Source organism: Apodemus sylvaticus, chromosome 13, assembly GCF_947179515.1.
Source record: "Apodemus sylvaticus chromosome 13, mApoSyl1.1, whole genome shotgun sequence".
NCBI lineage: Eukaryota > Metazoa > Chordata > Mammalia > Rodentia > Muridae > Apodemus > Apodemus sylvaticus.
In genome coordinates, this window is record NC_067484.1 from 90,791,369 (window position 1) to 90,814,806 (window position 23,438).

The 23,438-nt window shown below is 44.6% G+C and overlaps 1 protein-coding gene across 6 annotated transcripts in view; it reads left to right on the top strand.

Moving 5' to 3' along the window:
* Ss18 (SS18 subunit of BAF chromatin remodeling complex) overlaps positions 1-23,182 on the top strand; it is a 250,263-nt gene extending 227,081 nt beyond the window's left edge. For 2 of the 6 annotated variants that reach the window (XM_052156043.1, XM_052156045.1), the window contains 7 exons: positions 2,298-2,519; positions 9,284-9,451; positions 10,080-10,184; positions 12,873-12,965; positions 13,726-13,848; positions 16,361-16,494; positions 21,494-23,182. In XM_052156043.1, the coding sequence (XP_052012003.1) occupies positions 2,298-2,519; positions 9,284-9,451; positions 10,080-10,184; positions 12,873-12,965; positions 13,726-13,848; positions 16,361-16,494; positions 21,494-21,520 (872 nt within the window). In that variant the 3' untranslated portion in view covers positions 21,521-23,182. The remainder of the gene's footprint in view (positions 1-2,297; positions 2,520-9,283; positions 9,452-10,079; positions 10,185-12,872; positions 12,966-13,725; positions 13,849-16,360; positions 16,495-21,493) is intronic. The other 4 variants (XM_052156042.1, XM_052156047.1, XM_052156041.1 and 1 more) reach the window with 4 other exon arrangements.
* Positions 23,183-23,438: the final 256 nt, after the last annotated feature.

Sequence of the window (23,438 nt, forward strand, 5' to 3'; positions counted from 1 at the left end):
TACTTTTACCTGCGAGGTCATTCTCGCACACCCATAAGGAACTTCTTTTTAAGAGCAAAGATTGTCAACTAATGAAGAGATTTTCTAGAATACTCTAGAGCTTCTAAAGCAATTTCTAAAACACCCATTAATGTCTTAAAAGTACAAAGTTTACTGTTTGGTATAAGAGAATTTGGAAGACCAATAGCTTATATTTTCTTCCATGTGTTTAATTTCCTAGCATAGTTTTAATAGTTCGTTTACATAATCTTAATTTTAGGGTCACTTATATCATTTGATCTTGGCTATAAAAATCAATCAGAGCTTTTTCTCTTTGAATCAAATTTATCAAAAAAGAAATTTGTCATTGTTGGGTTTTGTTTTTTTGTTAAGTCTAGAAGGTAAATCCCTGTGCCCGTGGAATCAAAATCGAAAGACACAGAAGTTCCTGCACCCCTTGCCTCTCCAGATGCTTGGTTCTGGGTCTGGGGAGAAAGAAAAAAGGCTCATGTAATTTTTTGGTTTCCTTCCTTCCTTCCTTCCTTCCTTCCTTCCTTCCTTCCTTCCTTCCTTCCTTCCTTCCTTCCTTCCTTCCTTCTTCCCTCCCTTCCTCCCTCCTTCCCTCCCTCCCTCCCTTCCTCCCTCCCTCCCTCCCTTCAGGAAATACACTTTACATAAGCTCTTCATTCAGTGTACTGAGAGCTGTCTCATTCTCTTTGGTGGCTACGCTGCATCCCTTTTTTAAAATAAAAATGTTTTCCTGGTCGTTGTCTCTCTGTGTGTGTGTGGTACTCGAGGAAGCCGGGAAAGGTTGTAGGATCCCCTGGGACTCCGGTTACCCACAGTTGTGAGTCCTGTGGTGGGTTCTGGGAATCTAACCCCGCTGTTCCGGGAGGAGCCAGTGCATTTAGCCACGAGCCCTGTCTCCAGTCTCTCCTCCTCCTTCGTGGATGTGTCGAGTCTGTATGCCGTTTCCTGGGGACAGAAAGGAAGCTTAGAGTGTTTTGCTATGTCTTGCACGTGTATATATTTTTGTATCCATGCATATGTGTACCTCAAGGCTTTCTACCTGTAGGTTCCTAGAAGTTAAATTATTGGATCCCAGCTACATGTTAACTGGGTGCAGTAGCACATGCCTGTGATCCCTACACCCGACAGGTGGAGGTTCAGGAGTCCGTAGTCATCCATTGCTGCATGGTGAATTTGAGGCCACTCTGTGCTACAGAATATTTGTGTCATCAAACCAAACCAAAACCAGGATGTTTTAAAATGTGCTAGTCATGGCAGATTGTTCCCTATAAAACGGTACTTGCTTAGGTTTGCATTCCTTCAGCATAGCGTGCTGGATCAGAGCTGTGAGGCAGGGTCCCTCTGAACCTAGACCTCACTGACTGGGCTGGACTGGCTGACCAGAAGGCCAGGGGTTGAGGAGTGTGCTGTCTCTTTCTGAGTTTTTCATACATGCTGGCATCGAAACTCGGTCCTCCTGCCTTCGTGGTTAGCACTTTACCGACTGAGCCAGGTCCTCGACTTCTATTTTATTTATTTATTTATTTTTGTTATGTTCAAATTTATTTTTACATAGCTAAATTTATCCATTTAGTGTGGCTCTGAGCTTCCAGGCACTGAAGGCTTCCCTCTCTGGGATTGGTTCCGAAGTCCTCATGTTTGACGTTACCTTCGTGCCTTGTGTTTTCTTTCAATGTTTAATTTTCACTAATTATTTAATTTATATATTTGTTCACTTTACATCCCAATATCCGGCCCCCTTCTCCCCGTCTCCCCCTCTCTCCTCCCTTTCTCTGGGAAGGGGGAGTTTAAATTTGTTATACATATGAAGTTAGTTGTAGTGGGAGGAATGCAGTAGGGACCCTCCCGGGTGCTCTGTCCAGCTGCCCCCGCCCTCTTCCTGAACTCCGAGTCTGTTGCCCACGGATAAAAACACTACCACTGACGTTTACCGCTAACTATTTTATGTACTTGGCATATTCTGACACTGTGCTTCACTGGCCTGTTCATCTGTTTGCTTGTGTCTACTGCTGCGCAGCGCTGCTCTGCGCGTCTCGCTGTCCTAGCAGGCTAGGATTCTTCCTGTCCCTCTCCAGACAAGTCCTGGTTTTCCAAGATCAGTTTCCTCATCACTAAACTGGGAAATAAGCACACGTACCTGGTCAGAGTTACCGTTTAAACTGTTTACTTACTTCCTGTTGATTAAATATTCAGCTTCTTGCTTAGGCCGTTAGCTCAGTAATGGAAAACCATTCGTACCGTGCACCTCCGTAACTCTGATTGTCCATTCTGACCATTTCTCTTTGAAGGGCCTAACCATATGCCAATGCAGGGACCTGGACCCAGTCAGCTCAGCATGACAAACAGCTCCATGAACATGCCTTCAAGTAGCCACGGCTCCATGGGAGGTTACAACCATTCCGTGCCGTCATCCCAGAGCATGCCCGCGCAGAACCAGATGACAATGAGTCAGGGGCAGCCAATGGGAAACTATGCTCCCAGACCAAACATGAGTATGCAGCCAAGCCAAGGTAACCGCCCACAGCACTCTGTCCTCTTCCCCCAGCTCCAGCTCCTTCACGCCCCCCCCTCCCAACTCAGGCTCTCGTTCTTACTGTTGGTGCCTGTGCACATGTACATATGTACACATACATGGATAGACAGCTGGATCCATTTAGCATTGCTTGCATTTGGGGCTGAGCACTTGGGAGTCGGTGCCTCATCTCCCTCCCTCAGCCGCCTCTGAGCACTGGTAGCTTGCTCCTCAGCTAGGTGTGGGGATTCCTGGTGGAATGTTCCCTGTGCACACTGGCATTTCACCTGGCATGGTCATGCTGGTCCTCTGTAGGCAACTGTTTGACTGCGATTTCATAGGCACGGTTCCCTAGTGTGTCTGTCACCACTTTCCCTAAGTCTCTGGCGCCTTCCGCCAGCCTGGTGAGAAGGGGATGCTGTTAAAGATGGCTTTCTACCATGTAGCTGAGGCTGGCCCAGACTTGTGGAAGTTCTGCCTCAGCCTCTCCAGTGCCGGGATCGCAAGCATAAGCCCCAGGACTGAACGTTTATGTTTGTCTTGAGTCAAATGTGCATTCGCCTTGGTCATTTGAGACAGCCTCTGTCTTAAGTGTGAACTGAGTCACAGTTGTGCGCACGAGAAACCCGCCGTGTCGAGGCTGCTCTTGAGTCTTTTTATTTGTGCTTGGAAATTAAATTGCACTTCATTTACCTCTCACACCTTTATTTGGGGTTCTGTGTTAGATTGTTTCATAATGCTGGCCACTGGGTAAGTCCCAGAAGACTGGCACACATTTTGCCCTCACAAGCAAACTCGGCAGCCTTGTTCTCCTTCACTTGCGGGGGCCCTTCTGGTAAGTCTGACGGCTTTTCTGGTGATTGAGGCAGGAGAGGGTTTGCCTCCTATGCGTGCTGGGGTGCCCTCCAGTTTATTACTAGTCTTAGTGAAGTTGTTACCACGTTTCTCTTTTAAGTATCCTGCAAATAATAACTAAAAGCCAGTAAGTGGCGCTCTGTTCAGCTAATTGCTGTGTCAAGGCATTTGGCACATTGCCACTATAAAGCTATTTCACTATAAATGTAATGAGTCTCAAATTTTGATTGATTAAAAAAATCAGATCTCTCAGAGTTATTCAGATAAAGGAAGTTGGGCTTGTGTTAAAATTTTTTATGATGAAATATAATTTCAAAATATGAATACAGTTACATGATTTTGATCAGAGGTTCTCAAGTTACCTGGGACCTATTGAATCAAAAGCTGATATGGCAAATGAAAGTTTCATTAAAAAGTTGTTTGGCATGTTTATTTCACCATAAAGCCTTTTTTTTAGGTAGTTTTTATGACAGTGAGCTATATTTAAATATTTCTCCTGTTTAGACTTAAAAGTACAGCAGAGATTAGAGCACACTACGTTGCAAATAGTTCTTTTTTAGGAAGCTTGAAAAATTCTAAAAATGAAAGAGATTTTTTTTTTGCGTTTTCATCTTTTAAAATTTTCTTTCATGACCAAAAGTTCAGTCAGTCCTTGGTACTGCCCTGCCCCCAAGTCTCTTTTAATAAAGGCTACTTTAATGTTTTTGTTCGCATTGAAAATGGCAAAAGTCCTTAGACAAGCCTCATATTTTCACATTTATCTTTGTCTTAAGAAACACTGAGCCCTGGCAGTGGTGGCGCATGCCTGTAATCTCAGCACTTGGGAGGCAGAAGCAGACAGTTCTCTAAGTTCAAGGCCAGCCTGGTCTACAGAGTGAGTTCTAGGGCATCCAGGGCTACACAAAGGCTAGCCTTACTTGTGAGCGGAGAGCAAGCGTGAGCGGTTTCCAGCCCCCTTTAGGTTTTGTGACTTTGGGAGAACTTGTGGAGCACAACTGAATGCCATTCTACATGTCATTGTCCCAAGGGCACAGATCATGTCAGGACGAGGTGCAGAGGCCCAGAAGGGGCAGGAGGATGCTTCTGCTGTCTTCGCCCTCAGACCAGGAGACATCGCTCACCTGGCGTGGCTATGAGAAGATGCACACATGGTTTACCTGTGCCGTGGACTCTGATTAATAGATTGCCCCCATGATATAACTACATCTAGTTATTTCTCCAAACTTGACCCAAGTTTCGGAACTGTGGGACCTCCAATATAGAAATTAAAACAATTGTAGTTTATGGGACTACAGGGGACTGTTTCCAGGGCTGGCCTCACCACTATGCAGTTAAAGGGAGGAGATCGCAAATCATGATTCGCTCACTAGAGCTGGATGATGTGTTCCCTGGGAATGTCTTTTTGGTAACTGGTGTTTCGGAGACTGACTCATGCTATCTTTGTTCTTCCTTACCATCAAGGCTGGCAAGTCTTCAGAATACTGCCGATACCACGGTTGCTGTGATAAAGGGTTTGGGGTGTATTGCAGCCGTTCTGTTGTAGTCCAGACCAGATATTTTGTTATAATACACCAGTTTCTAGTTAGAAAAGTTAACCTCTGATTAATAGGAAAGCTCTGGAAGATGTAAGAAGGCTAGAACATGAACTAGGAAACACTGCCAGACTCGATACGTTCTAGATTATTCCACACACGGTCTATAGGCACAGTAAGATACACTTAGGCTGTTCGTAGAAATCTCAGTAGTTTTCATGATGTAGTTGTTATTTTTCTTTCCTCTATACTCTTTGCTCATGACAGTCAAATGCTTTGTTTGCTTCGGTCACACTGTATCATGTGTGTCATGTGTTGTATGCCCTTCTGCTGTAACTCATTGGGAACCAGTGTCCTTCTCTGTGCCATTGTGTCCATCAGCTGTCACTTTTCAGAATTTTAAAATGATTACGCATTTCTCCCTTCCTCTGCTCCCTGCGAGCCCGCCCACACCCTTCTGGCTTTGCAGCCCGGCTGTAGCTCATCTTGGTAGGTAGCTGAAGGTGACCTGAAGTTCTTGAGCCTTTCGTCTACACCGCCTGAGAGTTGGGATTACAGGCGTGGGCCTAGCATCGAGCCTGGTTTGTGTAATGCTGCGATCCAGCTGGTGCTTCCTGACCCCAAGACAGGCATTCCTATGTCGTCTGTCCTCGAGGCTGTCTCCTTAGGTAGACAGGGTCCCTCACTGCAGATTGTCACTGTGCCATCCAATCCAGAGGTTTTGGAATTCAGTTCACTCACCAACATGTTTACCAATGAATGTCTTTGAGTCACTGTGGAGTCTGGTTCAAACTGTAAGTAATTTGTGAGGGGTTGCTAACTAAAATATGCCCTAGCTTTGTCTGTTGCTACATTTATTAATCCATAGCATACTCATGTTTTTTTATTTTTTAATCACTAGAAAGCAGAATCCATAATGTAGTTCTCAGACTAGCTTGTGAAAATGTGTGCAGTGGCCATGAGAAAAGCAAAGGGTCACCTCGCTGCCAGGGCTGGCCTTGAGCGAGTCCTTATTGTGGGCACTAGGCTACACACTGTGGAGCTGTGTAGCTGTGTGTCCGTCCTTTGCTGTCTTGGGGACTGCCAGAAATATGGTGAATGTCAGTGGGGCTGAGAATCACTGCTATTAAGAAACGGTAACTATAAATAAATAAATAAATAAATAAATAAATAAATAAATAAATAAATAAATAAATAAATAACTGACTGGGAAGGTGGGTATGTGAAGCTATGAATGGGTGTGCACATGTATGTGCATGCATGAAGAATGTTTTTACACTTGATCTTAGCCAAAAGGCCGAGAAGCAATGAAGAATGTTTTTAAAATAACACCATTTAAGATTCTTCCCAAATTAATGAACTGTTAATGCCTGTAAATTCTTTTTGGTCTAAGCCCCTGAGATGGTTACAGCCCCTGTCACATCTGTCTGTCACCATGGTCTTGCCCTGGGCCTGGTACATAATAACAAATACTCAAATTTACTTCTTGACAAAATTTTCTTGGAGGTCAGGATTTCAGTAACATAAAGTATAGCAGTTTTGGACTATTTTTCTGTGTTTAATGTAGAATTGTTATTGTAGACTGGGTAGTAAATTGTAAAATTCAAAATGGATTAGTATGGCAATGGTGAATATCTGGTTTATGTCCTTTGCAAAATACATGAAAAATTATATCTTAAATTAATGAGCTACTATACATCTTTGTGTATGTATTATCTATTTTGTAGTATATCCAATATCGACATTATTTATAGAGAAACAGGGAAAATCTGTGAAGTGACAATGTATGCTGCTGTTATTTGCAGCAGTGAGGAGGTAACGTTCCTTTTAAACCCCCGCTTTATTCTGGGGTATGCGTTTGTAGACTCTGTAGCCTTTGTCCTTTAACCTGTCTCCATTACTGTGTTAAGGAAAGCCGTATTCGTCCTGGATAATCAAAATTGAGGTTTTAAACTCCTCTCACGGATCCACCTTCAGGGGTGGTGCAGCATGTCTGGGGGGGGGGGCAGTGCCATCCTGTCCCCTTCTCTCAGGAGTTAAGGTTGATCCTGAGTGAAGTGACCAAGAACACCGGGAGGTGGGGACTGGATCGGGGCAGCTGGCAGTCCTGAGAGATGGGGCCCGAGTGGCATTGCCCCGCTGTGCCTTGTGCTGGCATTTCCATTCTCCTGGAAGGACTTTCAAGTGAGACAGAATTTTGTTGAGATAGATTTTTGAGAATCTCCCCTCCCCTAGCTGTGACTTTCATTTTGGCTCCAGTATACAGGTACGGTCTAACTGCACTGTTACTTCTAAGTCAGGAGTTCTTTGGGATTTTTTTTTTTTTTGATATTAAAAAGAAGGCAAACCTTTCATTTCTTGAAAATGAAATTTATTATGAATAACAGCATTAAAATTTTTTTATCATAGTATATCAAAAGTTCATGAATAGAGTGATAACTCAGTGGTTAAGAACACTTGTTCTGGAGGACCTGGGTTCAGCTCCCAGTTATGACTGTCCGTAACTCCAGCTCTAGGGGATCCGATGGGCTCCTCGGACTCACACCCATACGTGCAGGTGCAAAACCCAGCGCTTATGAGAGGTGCAGGTGGCAAGGACAGGACATGCGCAGAGCTGCACCTTGAACTCGGGCTTGGCGTGTGCAGTCTTGTCGTGGACTGTTAGCGAGGTCTTGTTCTGCAGATTCCTTGCTTGCCTAGGACGTGCAGGGCACCTGCAGTGTGCCAGGCCTTGCCTCCTGGCCACTCTCACGGAGCCATTTTCGTGCTGAAGGGCCCAGAATAAGCTTTGGAGAACTACTGTTTACGGTTATAAAGACTGGAGAGAAGGGAAAAGAATTCGGGAGAAAGCAGAAAGCACAAAGTAGTTAGGGAGGTGGTGGCTCTCTGAACAAGCATTTCTTGTCGCATTGGGGGTGTGTAAAGCCTCGCCTCATGCTCACATTGTCCCTGGAGGCTTACAGACGCGGGCTGTGTAGTTTTTAGATATTTGTTTAAATTCATAAATTCATAAAGAGCCTGTGGCTCACTGTGTCATCGTGACCTGCAGAACTTCTCCAAGCTCTCTGGCTTTGCCTTTTGACACTACCTAGGCAGGATACTGCTTGAGGCAGGGGTGGGTTGGGGGTGGGTAGGATGAGCCCTCCCGGAGCATCTTCCACCACTAGGTGGCAGCATGGGACGAGACGGCCTCTGGCCATGTGGCAACAGTCTTCACTGTGTGTGCTGCAGCAATGGTACTGGAGTCGCACCCTGACTGTGTAGCCCCTGCCTTATTACAGGTTTTTTCCTGGTAGTTTTTAGGATGGGGAGATGGGGGCGGGGGCGGGTTAGAGGGTGGGCAAGGTGAGAGGATTTTAGTTATTTATTAAGGAACGCTGAGGCCCTGGAGGCTGGAGGCTGGTTCATCTGTGCTTGGAAAGGACCTTGGTTCCATTCTCAGCACCCACCTGGCAGCTCTCACGTCTGTAACTCCAGTTCTAAGGGATCCAGTGCCCCCCCCACACACACACACACACGCTGGTGAAACACCCACGTACACACCCACGTACACTCAATTTTAAAAAGCATCATAGACGGTTGATTTCAAATTTATAAAGCCTGGAAGAGATTTGGAAAAGGGAATGATAAATTTTTGCATAAAATTGAAGTTTATAAAATTCAGCTGATCTGTTTATGAAGGGCTGCTATAGGTTTCTGCTTATCACTGTTGAATAAATGTCTGCCAAAAGGAACGAAAGCATAGGGCCAGCGAGATGGTTCAGTGGTTAGAGGTGCTCATTGCTCTTCGAGAGGACCTGAGTTCAGTCCCAAGCTTTCACAGTGGGCAGCTCACAGTCCCTGGGACTCCTGCTCTCCAGATGTCCTCCCTTGTCCAGCCTGGGCCCCTACGCGCATGCGGAATAAATCAATCATGCAAGCTCACACGCATACAAAGAAATCAGTCTTTCTCTTCCCTCTACATAGAGAAGGACATAGAAGCCCGGAAGTTGGTTTCTTGTGTTGGTTTTGTTTCCGTATCGTTCCTCATGCTGCAGGAAGATGCTTTTGTGAGACAGACAGAGGGTGATGCAGACAGAGATGTACATGCCAGAAAGAGCTTGTCTCCATTTTGATTTTTTAAAGATGCCTGGAGCACCCTGGTGGACCTGAGGGCCACCACCAGGGCTTGGCTGTTTTCCTTATTTGCAGATAGATTTGGGAGTGTGAGTTTTGTACCAAGACTCATTTATATATACCTGAAGTCAGTGTTCCTTGTTTGGTTACACACTTTGAGCGCTATTAGGTTGTAAGAAGTTCTTGTATCCATCGTAAGCACCTGATGAACGAACTGTTGTGCCAGAATACTGTATGATGATGTTTTGGGTGTCCGCAGGTCCCATGATGCACCAGCAGCCTCCCTCTCAGCAGTACAACATGCCACCTGGAGGAGCACAGCACTACCAAGGACAGCAGGCGCCCATGGGGCTGATGGGCCAAGTTAACCAAGGCAGTCACATGCTGGGCCAGCGACAGATGCCCCCCTACAGACCTCCGCAGCAGGGTGAGAAGCCATGTGGAAATCCCTCGCTTAATGTCAACAACAGTAATCAAAAGACTTTAAGTTTTAATGAACTTTTTATCTAGGTAAATCCAGGGCTTTTGTTGGTTCCCCTAACACTCACAAAGGGAGCAGGGTTTAGGGTGCAGAGGGTCCTGAGGCATATAGGGGCTTCCCAGCACACAGCTTCTTATTGTCTGGTGTTCTCTAGGGAACTATGACACCAGGAACTTTTCTGTCATATTTATGCATTTATAACAGGAAATACCCCTCCCTCCCTTTTTTAGAAGCTACTAAATATATGACAGAGAGCAAAGCCAATTTTACTTCAGAGTGCTTTAATACTAATGTAAAAAGTAAAAAGAAATGAGTTCTCCACCAGCTTCAGCCTCTGTTTCAGAGGTGGTTTTCCTGAGTTGGTATTACTTGATGATATGTGTATGGTCTTATATTAATTTTATAAATGTGACGTGTGGACCTGCTTGTACGTGTGTACATGGGAATAGTGCCAAAGCATTGTGGGGAGTCTCCAGCTCAGAAGTAGTCTGTCTCGTAACACAGATTAGAAAAGATCGCCTTTGATGACGTAGAGAACAAATGATTTATGTCTTGACTGGTTGTGGTTTTTCAGGCCCACCACAGCAGTACTCAGGCCAGGAAGACTATTATGGGGACCAATACAGTCATGGTGCACAAGGTCCTCCAGAAGGCATGAACCAGCAATATTACCCTGATGGTAATCTCTCCTAATGTTACCCTTCCCGTTTTCTATCCCTGCCCATATTAATGTAGAAAGCATTTCACAACATTTTAACGAAGGGCAAAGAAACTACCAACTTGTTTCTTCATTTAGAAGCATTTGGGTATTGTATAGTACCGACAGGAAGGACATTGGTTTGTAATTAATTCAAGATATATTTGTGCAGTCACTGTTGTTGGTGCCATCAGGACCTCATTCCATCACTATAATGTCTCTTGTGTGAAAGAGGATCTTTATATTTAGGATTGTTCATTTGAACCCAAGACAAATGCAGATTTCTTCTCCTCCTCCTCCTTCTCCTGCTTTTGTGTTTCTATAGATTTAATTCATATGCTGTAAAGTTCACCCGTTGTTTTGCTCTTATGCATTCCATATAAAGAATAGAGTTCCATAAGATTCGTAAGACTATGGAGAATCTTGCTCTTGAGTATTTTTCATTTTATTTATGTTCCATTCTTGGGAAAGAATCGTGCCTTACATGCTTGTTCTTAAGAAAGATGTGTCCGCAATATAGCAATAGATAAGGTATTAGTGGCTTCCCCCTGCCTCCTTTAAAAGGGAACCTGACTTGTAAGACGTTGACTCCGCCAAGGACTGCTACACGCTAAGAGAGTATATGCAATAATAGTGTAGGCGCACAGTAGTTTTTACCGGGCATTGTAAAAATCTTTTCTGTTTGAAGATTGTATATTTTAATGTTGAAGAGAAATTAAATGTAGAATTGGTAAAATGATAGGTAATGTTAACAGGTAGAAAGTAATATTACATAGTAATTTTTTTTAATGAAGTGTTTTGCCAAAATATTTCATCCTTAGAGTAAATCCTTTTGTTATTTTTATTGTAATTATATGGCAGAGAAACTTCAGGCTAAAGTTTAGGACCCCTTGACTAGAACCTAACGCAAACCAACTAGAAGATGGAGTTTGTGTTTGATGACATTTCATGTGCTGCTTTCTGTCAGCCTGTGAAGCATGAAGGCGTGTCTGCATTGACACTGACGCCAGGATCACGCACAAGAAATGTTTGCCAGTGATGGTGCTATCCTGTGCAACTCTGGTTAGAGCTGAGTATTTTTACCTCAGGGTTTCCTGCCGTTGGTATTCAGAGTATCGGTGCTTTTTTCCTCTCCTTAATTCTTTGTGGATATATTAAGCTTATAAGTAATCTTTTAAAGTACATCTTAAGCAATTGTGTTGGACTTAATGGTTTTGGGTCCTGAACATTTCCTGAAATATGAAATTTGTCTTATTTTAAACCTTCCTATTAAAGATAGGCATATTATTTTTGTAATTATTAAAACTTAAAGTTTATTGCTTGTGCTAGCTTGTCCTTAATCTAAGTAGTACCGTGTTTTCATGGATGTATATACCGGAGGTCTTGACACATACAGAGTATTATCCACAATTATATTTCCTTAGGCAAAACTGAGTCTCTTCTCTCAGGTCCGGATAATCCTGCCTGTAGGAACACGGAGGAGTGCTTGGCTGGGTTTTTCTGCAAAGGCCAGGCAGCGAAGGTTTTTGTCCTTGTGGGCATGTGGTCTTGCGGTCACATGCAGACCTTTCTTTAATGATACCAACACCTGTGAACAGACATGATTGGGTCACAATAGAACTTTTATCTCAGCTGGACTTGGCCTTAGTAAACAGGTTGATCATATATTGCCAACTCTTGCAGTGGCTTGAGGGCTTTCACGCTAACGCAATGAGTATGACGTTTACTTGTAACTCTAGTCCTTCCTACTCCTAAGTAGGCCTTTTCGGAATATTAGTGCCCTATTTTAGCAACTGAAGACACTAGTTCCTACATTTTGTTTTTAAGTGAAACATTATTAAAGAGTAAAAAAAAAAGTCTAGTCTACTAGTAGGAGTTACTGAAGTCATAAAACTTAAAGGTGTTCTCCAACTCAGGAAATACGAATTTTATGAACTTTTATGTGCAGAATACTGTAGAAATATTTCTAAAGATGTATAAAATAACTGCATTATAAAATACATTTTTACTTAGATGCCAGTCAGGTGGGTCCCTGAGAATCTGAGGCCATCCTGGTCTACAGAGTGAGCTCCAGGAACCCAGGCTGAGAGACCATATCTTTAAAAAAATGTTTTTGGTTTTTTTTTTTTTTTTTTTTGGCATCTAAAAACACTGTAAAACACTTGTACTTGATGCAATGAAATATTAGAAGCTCACTTCGCTTCTTTTTGGGATACACACTCCAGGACCTCATATTTTGTATTGTTTTCAGTGTATGCTGTGGAAATGGCGACCAGCAGAACAGGGGTTTGATAAGCCATGATGACTTACATCCTTTGTTCATTCTGATTGGACTCAAATTACTTACACACGAGAGGCCTAGATGTTCTCATTTCCTTTTTTAAAACAGAGTATAAGGGTTTGCAGCCCTCAGTGAGGATTATCTCAGTTTTGAGGACGAGTGTAACCGTTCTAAGACCGCTACTGCTCCTTGCCTTGAAATGGTGTGCTTGTAATGTTACGGTGAAAGCATTCTCGTTGGTAAATACTTGCTAATGCAATTAAAATTATTTTTTTATGTATTTCCATTTCTTTTTCTTTTTTTTTCTTCTTCAGTTTTAAAGTTTAATTGTAGGGTTTTCACTCAGTGGCCATTAACGTTTCTTCCTGTCTCTTGTCGAATTGATGTAGGTCATAATGATTACGGTTATCAGCAACCGTCGTATCCTGAACAAGGCTACGATAGGCCTTATGAGGAATCCTCACAACATTACTACGAAGGAGGTATCTATATACCTTCACACATACACATGCACACCCCTTCTCCAGGAATGGCAGTTCTGGCATAGGACAGTGTCTTCCCGTGCAAAGCTCTTGTAGAGTACTAGTGGCTGGCTGTCTGGAGAGTTACAGGGCGCCCCCAAACAATCTTACAAATATTTAGAATGTGTAACCATGATGTGTCATTTCTAACAGCAGTAAAAAGACTAAAACATTTAAAAATGCTTTTTTGCTCCGTGGAAATTTCCTCTTTGAACATAAATCCATCAACCCCATCCCCCCACCCCGTGTGTGTGTGTGTGTGTGTGTGTGTGTGTGTGTGTGTGTATGTGTGTGTGTACACGTGCATTATTTACATCTCAGCACAGAGCCTTTAGGGAACAGCTTGCTGATCTTGTATAGCTAGTGTGTGCTCCTCTAGCTGTCTTTAATTTTGTCTTTTTTATTTTATTTAGCGTAGTCATGATCTTAGGACTGTGGTGCTCCAGTAACTGTAATGCTCGTAATGGCAGAGGCGCTGACAGAGCTGCAGTTCAACCTTGCACAATTGGCTTTAACTGCAGTTTGTTTGGCCGAAATCCTTCTGTTTGGTTTGAGTTTTTTCTTTGTTTTGTTAAGTTCTTTTTTAAAAAAAACAAATCAATATGGCATTTCATTTTGTTCTTGTATTGTTTGGCTGTGCATCTTAGAGGGAAAAACATGAAATCGTTAATTATGCAGACTTCTCAGGGCTTTGCTCGCCTCTTCTCCATCTCTTCTGTAGGAAACTCGCAGTATGGCCAACAGCAAGACGCTTATCAAGGACCACCTCCACAGCAAGGATACCCACCCCAGCAGCAGCAGTACCCGGGGCAGCAGGGGTACCCGGGGCAGCAGCAGGGCTACGGTGAGCTTCGTTCTGCTTGTCTACCTGGAGACGTGTTAATCACCTATTTATCTGTTTAGAGAAAGTGGGCTGTGCGCGCGCGCACACACACACACACACACACACACACACACACACACACACGGAGCACAGTGCACAGGTAGAAGTCAGAGATAGCCCATGTGAGTCAGTTCTTTCCACCATGTGTGTCCTGGAAATTGACCTCAGGTTACCAGGTTTGGTGACAAGTGCCCTTACCCACGGTGTCATCTTCCTCTCCAGCCGTTACCATTTTATAAGCATAATTTTAGTCAGCCCCAGCACCCACGTGAGAAGTACACCTCTTTAGCCACAGCACTGGAGAGGCAGAGGCAGGATGGTGCACAGCACCTCTGGCCAGTTACTTTTTACTGAGTGACTCCGCCACCAAAAAACAAGGCAGAGACTTAGTGTGAACACACACACACACACACACAAACACACACACACACACGAACATAGTCACAGACACATGCAGGTGCAGGTGTTTCCCTTAGACAAACTTAATAATCTGTCAAGAAAGAACTACAGACTAAAGATGGCTGGTTCATCATTTAGTGGTAGGGTGACAGCTTGAAAAATGAGAAGAATGAATTTTCAGGTCTGTTTGTCATGTGTGAGTAACTAGTAGCTCTGTGTGAGCTTAGAGCAGAGATATTAGGTACCTAAGTAACTTGCTATAGAAAGTTGCCTTTTTAGTGCAGAGCAGAAGATTATTCAGATCAATAAAGACAGTGTTTGTCGTTCTAGCTAAAAGCACTGCTAAGGGTATGTTTACTGAACTCTGTTTCATGCAGAGTTTAGGAGAACATACAGCAGTGTTTCCTGTCTGCTTCCTCTGCATAGCATGCACACAGCCCTGGGTTTAATCTCTTGTACTTTCAACACCAAAAAAAAAAAAAAAGATCCATTACAATGTCTGACTTTAAATATTTCTCTTTGGCCTGTCCATCGACCCACGCATCCAGTCCTACATTAGGACTTCTGCTACTTTGTGTGTAGAGTGAGGCGTGGATGACTTGCCTTCTTGCTAACCGTTCTCTCTCGTGACTGACTGCTTTGGGCCTTGGGCCGTGGTGTGAGTGTGTCTGGTTCCTGGCACCACCTTTGTCTGGGTGTGGTGAGCAGAAGCTGAGGCTCTTGTGTCCCTTACTTAGCGTGGTCACCACTAACTCTGATGGCCATCGTGCCTGTTCCCAGTGAAGAGGAGTCTGGGCGTGATGATGAGCAGTACTTAGCCGTGGACTTCTCTTCCCAAAGACCTTTCTTGCCTTTTCTGAATTGCATTTCCTTGTCATGACTTTTGTGTGTCAGATACATTTTATAGGTGCATGAAAACAAAGTTGATGTCACTAAATGAGCTAAATACACTGACCTGAGAAAAAGTTTTCACTGGACAAAGACGGAAGACTTTTCATTCAGTACAGTTTTGTTGACTAACAGGAATCCTAAAGGACGCCTTCCCTTTGTGGTCATTATAGGCAGAACCTGTCAAACTGTCTTCTGGTTTGGAGTGTGAATAATTTGATAGTCAATGATTGAGTAATCTGGTAGAATTTATTTGAAGCTGAAAGTTGATTGTTCACTTCTGGGTTGCTCTGCAGTCATTGTTTTTGTGGTAGGTCTTAAGTGGCAGTTGGGAAAGATATTGAAGTGTCCAGACAGTAAGTGAGCCTCTGCTGGAGAAACCGTCCTTCTCAGCAGCCCTAGTTGAGTCTCCAAAGCGGACATGTTTGTTCAACAGAGGCAGCCTCTCCCATGGGGACAGTTACAGCATTAACAGTGCTTGGTTCTCAGCGTGTAAATTCTAAGATTTATCTAGTTGTATTTCACGGTGCTGGGTGTTTTGTCCGCTTGTACATGTATGTACCACCTGTGTGCTCGGTGTTTCAGAAGGTCAGAAGAGGGCATGGGACCCCTGAACCCGGAGTCACGAGCCAAACCTCCAGCCTTCAGAGTGTAACTTTTCAATCAACCTTTTTTCACATTACAGCTTGTGGCTTTTTCATTCATTCATTTTTGTTTTAAAATTCTGGAGGTACAAGTTTACTGATGGTGGAACGGCCCTACCATTTTGATGATTTCAAATGTAAATTTAATCACACAATTAGGATGACATTGATTTCTCTTTAGTCAGAAATTATGTCATTTGGACCTGCTTCTCGGTTATAGAACCAGGACCTGATCATGGCTAACCCGTGGATCATAACGTAGTTATTATTGAGGGGTTGCCCTGGGTCATGGCTTCCTGAGCCCGCCTTGTCAGCTTCCGGTGTGGACATTGAGCAGTCATCTCACTGAAGCAGCAGCCCCTGTCTTTGCTTTTACTGCAGTCATTAGCTTTGATCTCACAACACACCGTGGGAAAGTCAAGAAGGCGCTAACCACCCTTTCAGTTTAGGTACAAGGGTTTAGTAACGTCTGTTTGAAATTCTTGCTGAAATTGTGGAGACTGTTCTGGCTTTACCTGACTGCTTGTTGTGCTGTCTCACAGGTCCTTCCCAGGGCGGTCCAGGTCCTCAGTATCCTAATTATCCTCAGGGCCAAGGTCAGCAGTATGGGGGCTACAGACCGGCACAGCCAGGACCACCCCAGCCACCCCAGCAGAGGCCTTACGGGTACGACCAGGTAAGTTAGTTGCTAGCCGCGGGGCTACCGCATTGTTCTTCATTTCTATGGACTTTGGTTGCTTGTTTGTTTTACTGATTTCTGAGTCAAGATTCCACAATGTTGTTTTGTACCTGTGATCTATCAGCTTCCATGAACTGCAGTTTCAGCCGTAAGGGATCACATGTAGCCCCCCCTTCTCAAGTTTGCTAGCCACTAGTCCCCTCTAAATATTACTTAAGCTATTTGAGAAGGTATTCATGGTCGTTCTTTACAACAGCTTGAAATACGTGAGCGGCTCTCCGTCCCTGGACACCGGTGTTTCTCCAATGTCCCTCATCAGTTATGAGCGTGTGTGGCCCGTGCGTTCCTCTGCTCCCCGGTGCAGCTCACTGGCATACTTGGACTCTCTGTCGGAGCTCTCTGTGTTCCAAGTTCCCTGCTCATACTTCCACACGTGTGTCTATCGCCAAATGTTTTTTCTCCACCCTCAGATTTCAGATGTTGAAGTGTATCGTATCCTAAGATAAGAGTCCTTAGATCCTGGTAGTCTTCATCTGAGTTTTTCTCTTTTTACCCAGACTCCTCAGACTTGGACTGTGTGCCCTAGGCACTTAGGGATGCCCCATGTTTGCCCCGACTTGCTATGGGAATGAGTGTAGACCAAATGTTTCAGGTTTGTGCAGTGGATTTGCAGTGAGGACATTGTGATACATTCACTGCTTGTAAGGTACTAAAATGAGGGAGTTGTGAACATGGAACTGTGTGTAGTTTATAACTCAGGATCTGAAGGTAGTGTAGAAGATGTCACAATTTGAGGCAATGTTTCCTGCCCTGCCAGGCCTGCAGCTCTCTCTGTACCTGCACATGGTCTCTGGGTGAAGGCGCGCCTCAGAGCCTGACACGGAAAGCGTGCGCTGCATGGGCGCGCCTGCTTCTGTGCAGAGCAGAGTGGGGAGAGGGCAGAAATTGTACCGTGCGTGTGTGTCCAGTGCCTGTGAGGGTCCAAGGAACACCCTAGGCTCCCTGAAACTGTAGTTACAGACACTTGTGAGGCGCCATGTGGGCGCTGGGAATTGAGTCGAGGTCGTCTGGGTCAGCAGCCGGTGCTCTTAACTACTGTGCCATCTCTCCAGCCCAGAAATAAAAGTCTGTCTAAGAAGTAAAATCACTACTGAATAGTTAACTTTTAAAAGACCTGACGAGGGTCCTAGGGAGATAGCTCAGCTGTTAAAAGCACTTGCTCCGTTGGCAGATACCCTAGGTCAGTTTCCAGCAGTATGTCAGGTAACTCACAGTCTCCTTCCCTTCCACTTCTAAGGGGCCTGACTCTGCCACATTGGCACTGTACCTGTACACAGAGACACACAGATATGAATAATCTGAGAAAAATGCTTTAAAACTTAAAAACCAGATTTGATAATTTGATATATTTTAAAAGGTGAGACTCTTGCAAGCATGGTGTACAGCTCAGACAGACAGGTGGATGCTGCTGCCTGATGGAGCAGCCGTCTCCATCTTCCTGCTTCTGGCATCCGGCACCTCCCTGCCTCTGCCTCTGCCTCTGCCTCTGCCTCTCCCTCTCCCTCTCCCTCTCCCTTTGCACCACAGTCCATCTGAACCGCAAGGTAGAGCGCTGAAGTAGTTAGTGGCATTCTTGAGCAACCCTGCTTCAGTTTATCCTACACAAGACACTGGCTGGTCTGTTGTTTTTAAAATGTGTGTGTGGTGTGTCTTTATCTGTCTGCATACTGACTGAGGCAGGGTCTCTGAGTTGAACTCTGCATCCCAATTCCTGTGGTCTAGCGAGCCAGCTTGTGGGAGGACCCTTTGTCTGCACCCCTGGAGCTCTGGGGTTACAGCCCCATGCCTGTCTAGCCTATGATCTATATATTTTTGAGGTTGAATGAGGGAATGAAAACCAGCACAGATTACTCAGCACAATAGTGATAAAACTGTCGTGGCAGTTTATGTGGTCCAGGCAGACATGTCACAGTGGGGAATGGACAGCAGGCACCTAGCTCTCCAAGGTACCTTTGTGCTCCCCATCTCTGGAAACAGTTCCTCGTCCTGACAGCCTTGTTAGCCTCAGCAAACACACCCTTCCCCCCCTGTCAGTTGAACATTGAGTCAAGCAACAAATCTCATTACCTTTTCTTAAAAATATATCTACTAGCCAGTTTTCAAAACCTTCTTTCTCAAGCCAGCCCTACAACTATCATCTGTTCTTCCTGGCTTAGCTGATTCCATCCTGCCCTGTCTAGAGTCTGTTCTACACACAGGACCTGGAGTGATCTTTTAATAACGGTAGCCAACTTCTGCCACCTCCACCTCCCTCCGTCTCGAGAAGCGTTAGGAGTTGTGTGTTGGGCCCAGGTAGAGAGAGCTGACCCTTTCCAGTCTCCTGCCGTGCAGTCGGGCTGTGTGTCTGCAGCGTGAGCAGGCGCCCTCCTTACTCTTCTGGCCTCCCGCTCTCCCTGATGTGCATGTCGGGCTCCCTCAGAACATTTTGTTTGCAGCTCCTGGAACCTGAAATCCTCCCCTCTCCCTGCTCCCTCCCACCTGGCATTGTCAGATGGCTGCCGTGAGGAACACCCACCCGGGGCTACTCCATCTTTCTTCCTGTACTGTAGAATAGCCAGGGGTGGTGACTGAGCTCTGGGGACATTGCGAGGGACACAGCCGGTCATGAGCTCAAGGCCATCCTCCAGGACATAGTGAGTTGGAGGCTGGACTTGTCTACATGAGACTGTCTCAAAAAACCACAAGCAGAATAACTTTTTGAGACTTAATTTACATTTAACAGTCTGCACATTAACGTTGTACAGTGTAGTTAGTGTCTTTTAACTGTATATGCCTGTCACGTCATTCTCAAAACCAAAATAATGAATCATGCCCCAAGGTTTTTGTGCTCCTGACCCCTTTAAAATCACCGCCGCATCCATTGACACTCTCCCTGCATGTCCACTGATAGGCTTTCTGTCACTGTAAATTTAATTGTGTGTGTGTGTGTGTGTGTGTGTGTGTGTCTGCCTGCCTGCCTGCCTGTCTGCCTGCCTGCCTGTGTGTGTGTGTGTGTGTGTGTGTCTGCCTGCCTGCCTGCCTGTGTGTGTGTGTGTCTGCCTGCCTGTCTGTCTGCCTGCCTGCCTGTCTGTGCGTGTGTGTGTATGTGTGTGTGTGTATGCATGCAACAGAATTTGTGGAGGTAAGGAGACAATTTGTGATAGTCAGTTCTTCCATCTGTGGGTCCTGGAAATTGAATTCAGGTCATCAGACTTGGTAGCAGATGCCACCTGCAAAGCCCTCTTGCAAGCCCAGTGGTCAATATTCTTTTATTGCTCATATTGTTTTAATATTTGCTCATATTGTTATGACTGTGAGCAATTCTTTATAGCTAACTAGTGTTCTTTGATAAGGCTTTCTTCCCAGTTTCAGTTAAAGTACCTGGACAGCTAGGTTCAGTTCTTTGACATTTTATTTTTTCCATCTAAATACCTAGGTGTGGATGTCGCATGGTAGATGTGTGCTTAGCGTGAGTCAGTGCTGGCCTGCTGCCTCCCTTCACCCCTTGCAGCCTGTGTGTTACTGCCTTCTAGGTGACAGCAACTCAATGGTGACAACGCCAGGCACACTGATGTCTCTGCAGAGCTGTCACCACACAGCGAGCATGGGACAGACATGTAGAGAAGTATTGCCTCCTACCTTGTATCAGTCACAGTTGCACACAGCACAAGTAGCTGTGCTCAGGAGCGGAGACTACATGGGACGTGCTCTGACACGGGAAACAAAGAAGACAAGCTTCTGGAAACTGTGAGCGACTGCAGCAGACATGAATGGCTGAGGGCCTTTCCCAGACGGAGACAAAGGGAACTCCCCAACCAAAACTTAGCGTGAACTGAGGCCAGTAGAGCTTTTCTAAACGAACACCTTGTTGTTATGTGTACTTGAGTGTACACACGCATGTGAGCACACCAGCACCATGGCGCACCATGGAGATCACAAGATCTCCATGGACTCATTCCTTCTAGCGTTGGGTGAGGTCTTCAGGCCCCGTGGCAAGCCTTCCCCAGGGAGTCGTGGACGATGCACTTTCTTCATTAGCGTCTCGCTCTGCACTTGCCAGGGAGTCTTTCCCACCAGTGTAGAGACTTGGTGTGTTATAATTAATCAGCTCATTAGTTAAATTATTTTGGGACAAGCTTTCATTAAATCCCTGGTCTCAGACTTTTAGGCTGGAGCAGTCCTCTTTGACGTCCATGCTAGCTCGGACTGCAGCCGTAAGCCATGGCGCGTGTCTGCGTGAAAACCCTTTTTCATGTCCTCCTGACGTGTTAGGATCATGATAGATATGAGGTAGGATTTAATACAATCAGTCCTTGGTGGAAAGGAAACTGGCGCAGAGCTGTAGCTTACCCTCTCCCGGTTTGTGGGTAGTTAGGGAAACTGAGTCTTCAAGAGTGTTTTCAGCAGGCGTAAAGATACCAGCAGGGTATCTTTGAATTCAGTGTCGGGCTTGGGTTCAACGAATTGCAGGGCACTGCTGTTCCTCGTTTTAAATGTTGTAATGTTTAATTAGGTATGCATTCCTGTGTGTGTGTGTGTGTGTGTGTGTGTGTGTGTTTGTGTGTGTGTGTGTGTGCGTGTGCGTGTGCGCGCGCGCGCGCGCGTGTATTTCTCACAGAGTGTTATACTTCATTTTGACTGCATTGGCCATTAATTAAGCTCTTGAGATACACCTGCTCTCCTGGCCACCCCCAGCCCAACCCAAGAGTTACACGAGAGTGCTGCCGGGTCCAGCTTTTAAGTACTAACCTGTCTGGTGATGTCGGCTGTGCAGACGATTTGCATTCCAGCAAAAAAACTATCAGGAAACTTAGAGTGATAGTGCATAAACATTTGTATTTACTGGATATATAGTCACTTTTCTGATATGACATGCAAGTTATATTTGTAATTTTATGTGTTAAACTAACTTAGGTATACCTGTTAGCTAATTCTGGTTTTTGAATTTGTCTTTCAGGGACAATACGGAAATTACCAGCAGTGAAAATGTCCTTACATTCCAGTAGCCAGTACCCGTTAGCAGCTACATTGTCACAGCTCTGCACCGTGGACACCCCCTGGGAAGACTCCTTCCATTCCAGCTGGGTTTAGGAAAAACCTTTGGCTGAGTGGCTGCTTCGTCAGCAAGAAGCTTTCATGGTTTAGTTTGTAAAGGCTTCAGTAGCCATCACTGCACCCGATTTCACATTTCTACTCTAGATGGCAACATTGGACAGAAAATGCATTGACAGAAGGAATTTGCAGCGACTTCAGAACTGTGTTCCAAATGGACTGTCACAGACTGAAAGGTGTGAGCAGCTTTGTGCGTTCACGGAGGTTGAGGGGGTTTCATACTTTTCCACAGATTATTTTGTAAGGGGAAGGGGAAATGTACACTTTTTACAGCAGCAATATTTTGTCTATTATGTTTATTTCGTGTGATAAATATGCAAAGCGGTACACTACACACTGGGCGGAATCAGAACCCCTGTTAATGTGGAGTGTGGTCGACGATCAGGGCTGTGGTGCTCTGAAGCCTGGCATGAGGAGGCAGACGCCCACCACAGGCCTGCCGTTAGTTCTTAGAGGAAACTCAAATCTCTCTCTTATCTACCAGATTAGCAAGGGCACTGTGATACAGTTTTTGAGTACAAAGACATTTTTTTAAAAAGCCTTCCAGTTTTGTGCATTAAAGCCTTTTTGTAAAGATAGTTTATAATACTGTTTTCAAATGCAAGGCAATAATTGTGTTGCATCTGTGAACTTTGGCAGGTTTGTGTATTTGAAGAGGGAAGCCTCTCTTTAAACAGCAATAACTGAAAAGGAGAAGTTTTTACCTTGTCCAAGTAATCAGGGAGCTTAGCACTGTCAGCACATTTGTACCCACATCAGAGAGCAGTCAGCATTGATCTCGTCTTATTATTATTTTTTTAACATTAACATAATTGGTTCATGGAGCAGAGAAGAGTCCATACTTCACGCTTTGTTTTCACTCTCTTGATTGGGTATAAGCAATGGGGCCCTTTATGTTCCTCTCTCTCCAGCTTAGTTCACACAAGAGGAAGGTGCTTATGATGGGCATTTCTGGTTCGCTCTGAAAGCCGAGAGGTGGCAGTTTACGGTTTCTTGTTTTTAAGCACGACATGACATACTTAATCATTATTTGAGATTAAATTTGGGGATATGGCATGGGGCAAAAAATACATGTACTGAGAGATTTCTAAACACATCTGTTTAAGCATACTTAAATATCTAGCCCAAAGGTAAGTCGCTGTATCCTCACAGTTGCCTGCATCCAGGGAATAGGACCGAATATAACGTATTCTTTGTAATTGAATCAGCTTTTGCCACTTCGAACTGCAAACAGAACAGAAGGAGTGCCATGAATTCAAAGGAACAAAGCACACTGTTCTCAACATACTGTAATCAAGGGAGAGGCTTCAGCGTGTCTGTATGAGAGTGTGTGTGTTTAAGGGCAGAGTATAGGGTGTTCTTCAACTTGGTCGGTAGAAAATAGGCATCAAGTGTGAACATACGAGGCATGGGAAGCCTTCTTGTGACGGAGATGCTTATAAGTTCTGTGCCAGGTTCTCCACCACTGTGTACTTTTATTGCTATTTAAAACTGTATCAACTCTAACGAAAGAATAAATTATTTGTGATTTTAATTTTCTCATTTGTTTCTTTAAATTAGATCTCTTCGACTCTTACTGTTTTGTCTGGAGACCACACTCTGGGTTTTTAGTCTGGTACAAGTAGACGGTATTTGTATTCCTAGGACTTGATCAAAATTCTCTTGCCATGCCCACGTTAATTAGAATTAACTGTTCAGTAATCAGCGTGTTGTGTAGGCTGTTTGTTGCAGAATTCTTTCTCTGAAAATGAAGTCCGTGAAGCTATAATCAAGATGACTGAATTAGATAA